General features: G+C 44.6%; 1 protein-coding gene across 4 annotated transcripts; it reads right to left on the bottom strand.

The window, feature by feature from the left end:
- Window positions 1–9,810: 9,810 nt before the first annotated feature.
- LOC123406107 lies at window positions 9,811–11,902 on the bottom strand. 4 transcript variants are annotated; one of them, XM_045099594.1, is made up of 5 exons: window positions 11,362–11,902; window positions 10,621–10,669; window positions 10,452–10,516; window positions 10,218–10,382; window positions 9,811–10,090 (listed from the first exon to the last, which is right to left on the bottom strand). In XM_045099594.1, the coding sequence occupies exons 1-5, from the start codon at window positions 11,652–11,654 to the stop codon at window positions 10,006–10,008; spliced, it is 657 nt and encodes a 218-aa protein (XP_044955529.1). In that variant the 5' UTR covers window positions 11,655–11,902; the 3' UTR covers window positions 9,811–10,005. The 4 variants fall into 4 exon arrangements, 2 of the variants coding, with proteins under 2 accessions (XP_044955529.1, XP_044955530.1); XR_006612008.1 differs by having other exon boundaries at window positions 10,456–10,516; window positions 11,366–11,445; XM_045099595.1 differs by lacking the exons at window positions 10,452–10,516; window positions 10,621–10,669 and having other exon boundaries at window positions 11,362–11,900.
- Between the last annotated feature and the right edge of the window lie 1,514 nt (window positions 11,903–13,416).

The raw sequence follows: 13,416 nt of genomic DNA, 5'->3' as shown, positions 1-13,416 counted from the left end.
CTATGTTGGTGATGAGAATCGGGGCTGAAAACCGACCGATGCGTGTTCGCATGGATGGAACTGTTGTGGATCCTGTTGTGCGACTGGGAGACCGCCGAATTCTGCTGCTGCGCCGTGTGCAACAGGGCACGGATCTGCTCGATCCCTCTACCAGCCTCTGAATCAGTCGGTTGTAGGGAATCGGCTATCTTGGCAGCGACAGCCAGGTTGAGGACGGGCGTGCGGAACACCTCCACGTTGCTCTCACGAGTGCGTTGACTGGCAGAACGGCGGGGCTGACGGCGAGCGCCGGAAGACTCGCCGACCTCGTGCTCGTTCTGACCAGTTTGGCGGGGACTTTCATGCGAATTGGCCATGAGAACTTCGGCCGCAGGCCCGCGACCCAAGTACTCGGAAGGCAACTCAGTCGGAACTGAGTCCAAGCACTGGGACGGCGACACGACCACAACCGACTTGAGGACCGCCACTTGAGAGGATGCATTCTGGCACGCCTGGGCGTGTCGCACCCAACGCTAGAGCCGCGGACGGAGGGACCGCTTGTTGCGGCGCGTGATGGGGGCGAGGATCGACACCGGAGCCGACTGCTGGAGAAGAAGGATGCCGCGGGCGCTGGCACGGAAGTGCGTAGCCCCGCGACTGGGGAACGCCTCGACGTCGAGAGGCGCATCCCGAAGCCATGCCGAATCATCGATGATGAAGGAGAGTGCACCGAAGAGGATCTCATGACCCATGCACAAATCTCCACCGGACGACATGATGAAAAGATGTAGTCGCAAACTCGCCGGAAGTCGCTTAGACGCTTGCCCCATGCTGGGCGCAAACTGTCGTGGGTATAAGTCTGACAGTAGATGTGTAGGGTATTAAAGGATGGGCAGAGCCTTAGCTACGGCGAGGTTGTATGAGTTCAGGCCCCTCTACAGTGGAGGTAAAAGCCCTACGTCTCAGTGCTCTTGGGAGCTTAATGTCGAGTGAAATAGGGAGTACAGTGAAATGCTAACCCCTGCACCAATGGGGAAGGGCGGCTTATATAGAGTGGGCTGCCCTTCACAATTTTCCGGTGCACAGGGGTGGAGTAGTGGCGAATAAATGCCTACGTTACAGGTAACGTATGCCTTAAATGCTAATAATGGTGCATGAAAACGTATGACCGTTGCCCTCCAGGGAGGTTATGATATACAGAATGGAATCCAGTCGGTAAGTTTAATACGCTCCGAATGCTCGTCTCCGACTGGATGGTGGGGGAATCGTCACCGACTGGATGATGGGAAGTCCTTAATTCAGTCGGAACTGACTAAGGGCCTTGTCCCTTATGAAGGGTAGTCCTTGGGTAGGACCTATAAGGCAGGCCTATGACCCTACCCTGGGACTATAACCCCATCAGTGTCCTTTTGAGAAAACCCAAAAAGATTTTCCTTTCTTCTTTTGCTTGTTGGGAGCTTTCCCGTGTACATAGTTTTCTCTTTCTTTGGGTCAAGGTAGAAGATATTGGTTACAATGTTTAGTGGTTCTTGCATGCATACCTTTTTAGCTTTCAAAGAGCCATATTACTTTGTCTTCTCCTTTGTGTTTGCCTGCAGATTCAGCTTACTCCAATGCACGAGCACGCTTATTATTGTTCACATCGTTCGATCGTGCAAATGAAAGGCAATAATGATGATATATGATGAAGTGACTGAGATTGAAAAGCTGGTATGAACTCTATCTATTTTGTTTTTGTAAATATGACTAGCTTGTCATGCCTGATTCAACTTTGTTGTGAGAGAACCATGTTTGCAATGACAACTTAGAGATCATAGTTTCTGATGCCATGCTTAACTAGCTAGGAGTTTATAATGGTTTGTCTTGAATGCCAACATAGATTTTGAGATGACTATGATGTAGTATGATAGGATGGTATTCTCCTTTGAATGATTCAAGTGGCTTGACTTGGCGCATGTTCATGCATGTAGTTGAAACAAAATCAACATAGCCTCTATGATGTTCGTGTTCATGGTGATTTATATCTTGTTCATGCTTGTATTCAATGTTAGTCAAACTCATTGCATCTTGATGACTGTTGTCGCTCTCTAGTTGGTCACTTCCCAGTCTTTTGCTAGCCTTCACTTGTACTAAGCGGAATACTGCTTGTGCATCCACTTCCATAAACCCAAAAGTTTTTCCATGAGAGTCCACTATACCTACCTATTTGCGGTATCTACCTGCCGTTCCAAGTAAATTTGCATGTGCCACTCTCTAAACCTTCAAGAAATAATCTGTTTTGCATGCCCGAACCGCTCATGTGGTGACAGAGGGCTATTGGTATCTTCCATGCTAGGAGTGTTATCCTCGACATGTGTTTATTCACTGTCATTCACGAGAAAGGGGCTGGTAATTGGAATGCCCAGTTCCACGCTTAAATCAAAAACATAACTGTAAAACAAGACTCCCCCCGGATTGATGTTAGTATGGACGGTACCCGAGGATTCGGCTAGCCGTGGAGTGTGATTGATTGGTGGTGGGGAGTTAAGACTTTACTTTTCTGTTTGGGAACCGCCTATAGCATGAGTAGCATGGAAGATATTGAGAACTCTTGGTCATTGCGTTGACAATGAAAAGCATATGCCACCCAAAATTATTATCTCTGTTTTCAAAGCTTGAGCTCTGGCACCTCTGCAAATCAATGCTTCCCTCTGTGAAGGGCCTGTCTATTTATTTTCCTGTTGAGTCATCCTCCTCTTTTATAAGCACCAATTAGAGAGCACCTGTCATATTTATGCTTTGTTTTTGATTGATATTGAGTATGACTATGACTGGATCTTCGTTGCTATGAATTACAATGTTTAGTCAGCCCTTGATCTCTGAAAGTGCTCTGCATTTATGTTGTGCGGTCTCAGAAAGAGCTAGCGAGATATCACCTATTCATATTGCTTCATGCTTGTTTTGATTGAAGTGTTGGTATTTGAAACTCATTATTATTTGCTCGTTAGCTGATTATGCCATTGATATTAGTTTACCGTGAGACCTTTGTGTTACTTGCTTATGTGGTTAACTTGTGATCTTGCTGAAATTCTGGTTATGAGTTAGACATAGTTGCAACAACAAGATCAAACAAAGTTTGTCAAAGTTTTTCTTTCTCTCTCAGTTTGTCAACTGAGTTGCTTGAGGACAAGCAAGGTTTTAAGCTTGGGGGAGTTGATACGTCTCCATCGTATCTACTTTTCCAAACTCTTTTGCCCTTGTTTTGGACTCTAATTTGCATAATTTGAATAGAACTAACCTGGACTGACGTTGTTTTCAGCAGAATTTCCTTGGTGTTGTTTTTGTGCAGAAATGAAAGTTCTCAGAACGTCCTGAAAATTTACGAAGAATATTTCTGAAAAATATAAAAAATACCCGCGCAAAGATCCACCGGAGGGGATGGGCCAGTGGGCCACAAGCCCTGTAGCCGCCACCTCCTGGTGGCGGCTAGCAAGCTTGTGGGGCCCACGTGGCTCTGCCGCCCCCAATCTCAGCTCTATAAATTCACTTTCGTCCCAGAAAAAAATAAAGAGAGAAGATTTCGTCGCGTTTGCGATATGGAGGCGCCGCCACATCCTGTTCTTCATCTGGAGGGCTGATCTGGAGTCCGTTTTGGGCTCCGAAGAGGGGAAATCATCGCCATCGTCATCATCAACCTTCTTCCCTCTCCAATTCCATGAAGCTATTCCTCGTTCGTGAGTAATCTATTCGTAGGCTTGCTGGGCGGTGATGAGTAGGATGAGATCTATCATGTAATTGAGTTAGTTTTGACGGGGATTGATCCCTAGTATCCACTATGTTCTGAGATTGATGTTGCTACTACTTTGCCATGCTTAATGCTTGACACCAGGGCCCGAGTGCCATGATTTCAGATCTGAAATTATTATGTTGTCACCAATATATGTGTGTTTTAGATCCGATCTTGCAAGTTGTAGTTACCTACTATGTGTTATGACCCGGCAACCCCGGAGTGACAATAACCGGAACCACTCCCGGTGATGGCCATAGTTTGAGGAGTTCATGTTTACAACAAGTGCTAATGCGTTGGTCCGGTTCTTTATTAAAAGGAGAACCTTAATATCCAGTAGTTTCCTTTTGGAACCCGCTTCCACGGGAGGGATGGACAATAGATGTCATGCAAGTTCATTTCCCTAAGCACGTATGACGACACACGGAATGCATGCCTACATCACATTGACGAACGGGAGCTAGCCATATCTCTCTCCGTGTTATAGCTGTTGCATGATGAATATCATCCAAACAAATCACCGACCCATTGCCTACGAGTTTGTCCTACTGCTGCTGTTACTTGTTTTGCTCTGCTGCTGTTACTTGCTGCTGTTGCTACTTGTTACTGCTGTTACTTGCTACTGTTGCTACTTGCTACTGATGTCACTACTGCTGTTCCTTGCCACTGCCGCTACTCGTTACACTGCTGCTACCTGCTACAATTTTGGTTTGCTGGTCGCTGACGGGAAAAGACAATTTCTGTCAACGGGCAACTTCTGGCGCCATTGATACAATCGTTAGGAATAGTCTGCCGTCAACAGATTGTTTCTGACACCGTTGTTATCATATCACTTTGCTGCTGACACTTTGCTTGCAGATACTAATCTTTTAGGTGTGGTTGAATCTGACACATTCAGGTGCTAATACTTGAGTGTATCCTCTCACCTCCTACTGTCGTACCAACAATTTTGGGTTGAATACTCTACCCACTAAAACTGCCTTGATCCCACGCGCTGGTGGGTTATTGCAAGACAATTTCTAATTGTTGAGCAATCGAGATAGCATTCGTCTAGCTATTGCCAGAGAGTGCTAGTCACGTGCCGTCGGGATCACCTGTCTCGGGGGTACCTGAACCTGTCGGTGTTTGAAGGAATCTGTGAGCCACGGGGACTCAGCAATCTATGACCTCGGTGCCAGAACTTGTCAAGTTATTAGGTAAGGAAGGTGGAGTGTTTAGGTTGGAACATCCTAAGCATATATGGTGGCTAACTTACTTAGAACATGTATTGAAGGTGGTCTATACTAGCGGTCGAAGAATAGCTGATCACAAAGTGATCCTGAACACCTACTTACATCAATCATAACCCCACCGTGTTCCCGGTCGAAGAGAGATCTTCGAAGGGGACAATCACGGTTTCACACACAGTTGGTAATTTTATTAAAGTTATGTTTAAGTTATCTATAACCGGATGTTAACAATTATTCCAAGTTGCCACATAACCTCGGGCAGGGCTTTCCGAAAGATTAAACCCTGCAGGGGTACTCCAACTAGTCCATCACAAATGGTCACGGGCCGCAAAGTAATCCTCTATCACGAATCTCGTGATCTCGTCGGTTTTCTTAGAGGAAAACCTCAACTCTCGGGAGAACCAAAGCTTCACCGGAATTCCTATACGCAAGATATATCACTAAGGTAAGACAAGACTAGCAGTATCTCCCGACGTGTCGACGACCCTGATAAGAGCCGCGTATCTCAGTCTCAGGACACGCCGGATGAGCGACGCGTATAGTGGCCTGATAGAAATCTCTCAAGTTGCCCTGAGTTGGCCCCGCACAGTGCTCTAGTTTGGACCAACACTCATGAGGAGCACTGGCCCGGGTTGTTGATTAAATTCCTCAGGGAGGCCATTCCCTATGCAGGTTATTATTAAGTGATTAGCAAATTAACACCAATGTTGGGTCCTGCCGGACAAGTCTTAGCACTACGCGATTTATCGAGGGGGTTCCCATAACAACCCCGAACGTCTTAGGAGCGATCATTATGGAATCAAACACCGGTAGCCGGTAACTATGGCGGCAATAACGGAACAAAATACCCGACAAAAGGCTAGGCCTTCCGTTATTTACCAAGTATATAGGTGCATTAATTAATTAACAGATTTAACATAATGATATCAAACTTATGTTATCACATGAGACAATTACACCTGCAACTAGCAACGCTAACAGTAGTAGCTGAGCAAAGCCTACTTAGCCATTCAAGATTTGCTAGGAAGGGATAAGTGTTTGGATTTCTTGGAAATATCAGAAGACAATTATTTCAGTGGTAGGCTAATCTAGCATAACAAGTCTAGAGATGGAATCAAGGTCATATCATCTTGCCTGTGATGTCCTCAGCTTGGAACTGCTCTCGTTCGTCCTGCACGTACTCTCCCGGATCCACATACTCATTCTCCGATCCCGGTGCTACCCAACATAAAAATAGCATCCAATGAACAACAACACCTCAAGATGCAACAAGCACATGATGCATGATATAAATATGAACATGCATCTCTATTCTACTCACTAGCACAAGCATGAGAAGAAAATACAAGTTCCTGGACATAACTGCACTAAAATCTATCTTGACATGCATGAGGATGACATGAACAGATGCGTCACATGAAAACGATACAAACCATATAAAGAACATTACAAACGGAGCTACGGATCAACGGGAAACAACGAAACAAGAAATGACGTCCTACGTAACCAAATCATCACAACACACACCAATGGCATACTTCTGGTATTTCCAGGTAGCCAAGACATAAAACAAACCAACATGGATGGGGTAGTGCAAGGAATATCACCATACCATCAACTATGCACTCACAAGCATCAAAACATCAAAACTATACAATCTGCCATAAACAGCATCATAGCATCTTGAGAACTACATGCAAAGCACCTACAACCACCCAAACATGCCAAATAGGATATGTGGAAGAAGCTATCCAAGAGTACTACAAGCACAAGAAAAAATATAATGCAAAGGAGTTTCACACAGAAAGTTACACATCTGCTAACTTGGCCAAAAATATCAGTTTTCAGCGACTTAGTGAAAATTCCAGATTCTCACTAGCTGTTTATGCTCTGAAGCATTTTGACAGCACCCAAAACAATATCTACAGGACTCCAAATGGAATGAAAATTTTCTGAGAGCTAGACAAGCACAAAAGCTACAACTTTCCATTTGATAGCAAAGGCTGATTCACAACACATGGACCTCTACAAGCTCAACAACAGGAGAAGAAAATATAAACAGATTCTTAGACTTAGTGAAAATCACAGATTTTCACTAAACTGGAATTTCAGCCACATGCCTACTTTGACTAGGCATAACTTGCACATATGAACTACTAAGTATGAAACAAAACCAACATGCCATAGAGGGGGTCACCCTCTAATGCCTCATCAAGGAATCAACCTCTTGGGCTCACCACATCTCATGGAACCAAGCTCCAAACATAGAACAAATCTGAAATATGTCATCTCCAGAAAGTGTCCCAAAGGCAAAACTAACCTCACCAATGGATTCCTGGGATGATTCTACCCCAAAACCATATATAAAACATAAGCACTTGCATGGAATAAATGGGCACAAACTAGAAAAGAAAAGCTACATGGAATCACATGGAGTGAATAATGCCTCATCACAAGTGCTATTCACTAGAACAACACCTACACAAGCTCTTGCACACTTTCACAAGTCCAATGGTGACATGAGGGTTTTTACCTCATGTAGGTGTGCCATAGCACATCACCATTCTCACACACATACAATAAGCACAAGCGTGACAACACCTACATATGCTAATGAGGACACACACATTAGATGGCACCACATCATCTATACCCCTACACATATAAACATGCTCTAGTGCTCATCCAAGGCTCACCAAGCCTAGGGCATGTGTGGGACACACACACACAAGCACACACTCACACACATGAGCCACTAACACACACACATGATATGTGGGGGGGGGGGGGTGGAAACCCACACACACACATACACCACACTCTTACACAATTAGTGCATGAGCTCAACTCCCATCATGCACATAAGTTTCACACACACACATCACATAAGCATCATCACTTGGTGCCATGCACTCACAAGGTGCACACACACCACATAAACTTAAACATACATACACCACATAACCTACACATGCATTCACTACTTGCTAGCAAAAATAACAGCCACAACCTACTGTTAGAGGCAAGCAACAAAACCGATTAATCTAACCTAGCATGCCACATCAAGTATGCAACAAGAAATGCTAAAACAGGAAATAAATGCAACAAAAAAATAAAGGTCAGGGGAGGAGTCGAACCCCAGACCCCCTGTAACACAACACAGCTACACACCACCCTGCTAGATGCCCTTGCTCGACAGAACAGGGGGTGCAACCAAGCTAACCTGTCACTGAACTGCTATGCACTGCCGAAAACAAAATCAAAAAGGGGGGATGCTAACCCTCGGACTCAAACCCACGCCCTCGGGCCAACACACACAACACCATGCATTGCAACCACTTGATACGCTACGGGGACTTGACTGAACACAGGGGGTATACTAGGTATACTACCAGGCTTCCCTGCTCTGCTCTGAGCACAGAGAGAAGCCGGCGGCAGAGAACACCACCGGCGCATCCTGAGCTAGCTACTGCTACTACCTGAGGGGGAGATCTACTACTGCTACCACTGCGCTCCAAGGGAAAGCCTCTGCTCTGCTTTGCATCTACGGAGCACGCCACACACGACACATGCAGCAACACATGCACTGCATCTGTCAAACCCTCTCGGGACAGAGGTATGCCGACGAGCCCTAGGCCTGATCTAATCGAGGGTGAAGGGAGGAGGAGGCTAGCTCACCTCGGGGAAGGAAGAAGAAGGCGATCGATCGGGAAGAAGCCGGAAGAAGATGCGATCTGAAGAAGATGCAGGGCGTAGTGCAGAACCGACACAGGGGAGGAAGAACACCGGGTGCACGCCGTTGACGAGGAGCTGCCCGTCGGTCAGGTCGCTCCCCGGCCTCACCGAGGACGGGAATGGGGAGCGGGCACCTCTCCCGAGGCCTCGGACATGATGGCCGGCGCCGGAGACGCTGAGGACGTCGCGGGGCACTACCTCTCTCTGCAACCTAGCTATAGAGCCCTTACCTGAGGGGGAAGGAGAGATGGAGGGAGATGGAAGGAGGTGGCGACGGCGCAAAGAGGGGATGCGGAACCCTAGGGAAAGGGGGGCATGGACGCCAATGCTTTATGGGGGGGCTTCGACGGGACGACGCCGTCATCTCTCGTGCTCTCTCTCTCGGTAGCCCTGACGGAAAGCAACGCGGGGGAAGGGACGCCGTCTGATGAAGAAGAGGGACGCGCTAGCTGGGCTGCTGCGCCAGAAGAGAGGGAAGGATGGGCCTACTAGTGGGAGGGAGCCCACTAGTAGCGCCAGATAGAGAAATAAAACTCCTGGAGTTTTATCCAATTTCAAATAACCTGAGAAAGCAAATAAAACACATGCTAAACTATAGATGCTAAAAATAAAGCTAGCACACCCATGGTCATAAGAAAATATAACCTATTTGAATAAATTATAAAAGGAATATTTTGAGCAACTTAATATTTACAAAACAGTATTATTGGATCTGTTTTGTAATTATTTGCACCTTTAAAACACCTTTTCAAAACAGCAAAATCCACATCTCAAATCCACCACAAAATATCCTAAACCATGGGCATTTATAAAACAGAGAAGGAGCAAAAGAATATTTGGGCTTGAGGTAAAAGAGAGGGAGATGGTTTTGAAACTCTAGTGCAAAGCAACTTGGATACTCCCTACTACAAGCTACACCCACTTCATACATAGCAACAACACATCACACCACCTATCATCACACCATCACATAAGATCACAAGGCACCAAACACAATACATGGAATGATATGGAATGCATGCATGCAAAGGAAGAATAAACAAGGTGACATCACATGAAATCATATGCATTGAGCTCTCTCATATCAATGACAAGGTGGACCCACATAGAGAAGGTTCCAAAAAGGGAAAGATACACTCTTGGGGCATTACAGAGGAAGCCTTTGAAGAAGCTTTCACTGCCATAAGAATCAATGTGGATACACAGACTTGGTTGGACAGTATCAATAAAGTAAAAGAGAAATGGGCAAGATGTTACATGAGGAATGCTTACACTCTAGGCATGAAAAGCACACAATTAAGTGAGAGCTTGAATAGTGACTTGAAAGACTATTTGAAGTCCAATCTTGACATTCTTCGTTTTTTCAAGCATGTAGAAAGGACTGTGCAAGGAAAGAGAGACAAAGAGGTAAATGAGGAATATGAGTCTAGAAAAAAAATTACCTAGAGTTAGAATAAGAACTCCTACAATAATACAAGCTAGCAAAGTTTACACACCTCAAAAATTACCTAGAGGCCAATATATTTTGAAGCGATGGACTCGAGAAGCACGAAGTGGCACTATTCAAAACAGCCATGGAAACATTGTTTTGGAAGATCCTAGATCGGAAGATAGGCAACAATTGAAGTTTTTCATGCATGACTTCCTTGACATAGCTTCCCAAGCAGTTGCATCTGAAGAGTGCATAAAATTAGTAGACGATACTTTGAAGATTCTTAGGAAGCAAGTTGAAGACAAAGCACCTACTACTGTGTGCAGAACTGAAGCTATATCTCAAGAACCGAACATTTGTTTGCAGACTGCTTGCCTAAAGAAAAAGGAAATTCAGAAGAAGACTTCAAAAAACAAGATATCATGGCTTGAGAAGCAACATCCGAGTAAAAGGAAAAAAAGGGACAGCTAAAGTCATACCCCCAAAACAATCTTCTGCCGTAAATTTCGCATCACATGTCTCAACAGCCTACAGATTTACTAGTAACTCAGCTAATATTTATTATGATTTATTTTTTGCATAGAGAGGAGCAAAGCACATTCCAGTAACACAATGCGAAGCTCCTATACAGAAAATGAGTGAAACAAATGCAGATGGTTTGCAAGAATATGGGTACTATGCTCGTTTATTGACGGTATTCCATTTATCATGTCCAAAACTCCTAGAATACATTGGTAAGCAATATGGTTTTTTGTCTAATCAGTTATATCTCTCTTTAATTTGCAGAGTGAAGCTGATGATATTTGGGACTTAGAAAATAATTCATATTTTCCAAGGATATGACAATACTTTCATAGAGATATGAGAGGACAGTCATGCATTTGTGATATGTTGTCTTGCTAGATCAACCTCAACTACAGCCATGAACTGCAGCTAGTAATTCATTTTATTTGTGATGTGTTTAGCACTTAAGGAAAAGACAGAGACAACATCCTTTGTATCTGTTTAACTGTTTTAAAGTGAGGAAAAATAAAAGCAGAGTAGCACATAGTTTTGTTGATGTGCGAAGCAGCAACGACTTGAGCAATAGATTTAAGATCATCAAAAACTGATTTACATTATTCTGGAAATTTGCTAGTCAGAACCATGCCAAAATCCATATGAAGAATGAGACCACGACTGTACTGCTACACACTACAAGGTAGAAGACAGCCACGTACTTACATGTGCCTCTAGCGAGCTCCAGAAGCGCCCGCAGGGGCGGGCACCCACGCACCAGAGAGAGGGAAGAATAGCTCGCTCCTCTTTGACGGCGGCGGCATGGGTGTCCGTCAGATCCCCGTCGCGGGAGGAAGCGTCCAAATTTTGTCGAGGTGGATGGCGCCGGGCGGCACAGCCTAGGGAGGGTTAACGGCGCCCAAGTAGCTGCCGTCCACGACATTGGCGGGTGAACCCAGGGACGGCGACGGATCCTAGGAAGTTGGGGATAGGCCACGGCGCAGCACGCGGGCATGGAGGTCCAGCCGCCGGACCGTTGCTCGGGGAGGGAGTAGGTTTGGCTGGAGAGCCGAACCTTTGCCGGCGGCGAGGCCGTCTACTCGCCCCTCCATCAATCTACCTGCTCTCTAATCCAGTTAGTGTGTGGTGTGCAATGTCTATGGAAGTACTTATCCGGAAACATAAAGCTTTCTTATTTAAAGAATCAAGGGGGAAAATAAGAGCGGTCAGATTGGAATAAACGGTTGATGTACTGCACCCCTACAGCACCCGTGCTGTAATAGCTCCACTGCACAGGAGCCGAACCCCTTCTTCGCCCCCTCCACCTTATCTTTCCCACGTAGCCCATGCTTCACCCATTTCTTGTTTTTCTTTTCTCCTTTCGATTTCATCACGCAGCAGAGTAGAGGCAAGCCCACAACCTGCAGCAGAGGAGGAGACGATCGCCAGCACAACCTTGATTCATCCCATGTCGTGGGCCGTAATTGAGCGTCGCCGCGGCTGCATTGAAGCACTGTCGGAGTGCACCGCCTCACATCCCACGCTACATCGCAGCTTCAGTCAGTCATGGCCGTCATGTGCTGAGTTGTAGCACTCGCCGTCGCCGCTGCTGCACAAAAACGAGAAAATTGGATATTTACCACTTTAAATATCTGTCAGTTAAAGAATACATAGTCGGTTCTTAAGTCGGTTCCTTAATTAGCACGTGGCATTAACCAGTGCTCTAATTCTATTCCTAATAGAGGCAACCAGCATCAAACCGGCGGCGATTGGCAGCTGCGCGCGGTGTCCTCGGCCGGCTGCAAAACGCTAATCGTACTGCCTAGTGCCTACAGGATGCGATCAAGTACGTGTACACTAATCTATAAAACCAGTACATGTACATAGCCATGGCACTATGGTCCTTTTCATTGCTTGTAAATGGAAAAAGGAAACGGAAATCAGTTGAAAAGGAATAATGGCATGGTAATCAAAGTGTCCACGGTCTGGGTGATAATTTTGTGAACCCCATCTTGATTATGGCATTTTTGCAAAGCCACATATTCAAAGTGGCAAATAGCCAATTTTCTCGCATAAAAACAAGCACGTTTTTAAGATGTATTTTTCTTCATATATATTTACATAAATATATTTTAGTAATATCTGAAAAATTATTTTAGTCCATACATTTCTAATTTTCATTTGCCATAAATCCATTTTTGTTTAATAATAATTGTATATTTTTAAATTTAATAGGATTTTTTCTATAAATATGAGAATAAGGAAAATTATGAATATGATGAAATACATGATTTAAAAAGTTCATGTATTAAAATAAATGCGTATTGTAATTAAAAAGTCACCCTCAGTTACGAAAAGGTTCACTATGTGTATTAAAAAATCATCATGTGTGTGAAGAGATGTTCATCCTATATTATGAGGAAAATTTCATATCATGCAAGAACTGTGTTTTTCGTAATTTCAAAGAAAATAAAAATTCTAGGGCACAAGGAAAAAGAAAAAGAAACTGGGAAGAAGAATTAAAAGGAAGAAAAAACTACCAAAACTCAATAGCAATAGCAAGGAAGAAAACACAAACAAACAGAGCTATGAATGAAACTAGGAAAAACAAAGAAAAGGAATAGAAAACCAAGTTAACGGACTAAACCAGAACTAAATAGAAAGAGAACCCAAAAATATAGGGTCGTGATATTCATCATACCAGTAGCATAATGGATATCCGACCACACACCTTGTATAGCACACCCAAGAAGCAGCCCACACGGTTCTGCGTGGGC

Source organism: Hordeum vulgare, chromosome 6H (assembly GCF_904849725.1).
Source record: "Hordeum vulgare subsp. vulgare chromosome 6H, MorexV3_pseudomolecules_assembly, whole genome shotgun sequence".
NCBI lineage: Eukaryota > Viridiplantae > Streptophyta > Magnoliopsida > Poales > Poaceae > Hordeum > Hordeum vulgare.
Note: the sequence above shows the minus strand (reverse complement) of the source record. Positions and strands in the feature narration are given on the sequence as shown.

What these genes read in the sequence shown, in the direction of transcription:
- LOC123406107 (XM_045099594.1), bottom strand. Translation starts at nt 11,654, where the DNA reads ATGCCCGCGTGCTGCGCCGTGGCCTATCCCCAACTTCCTAGGATCCGT. An exon ending in CTCGCTAGAGGCACATGTAA is followed by an intron (nt 10,670 to 11,361) that starts GTACGTGGCTGT and finishes GTAAATCTGTAG; the next exon opens with GCTGTTGAGACATGTGATGC. An exon ending in AGTTCTGCACACAGTAGTAG is followed by an intron (nt 10,383 to 10,451) that starts GTGCTTTGTCTT and finishes TGCACTCTTCAG; the next exon opens with ATGCAACTGCTTGGGAAGCT.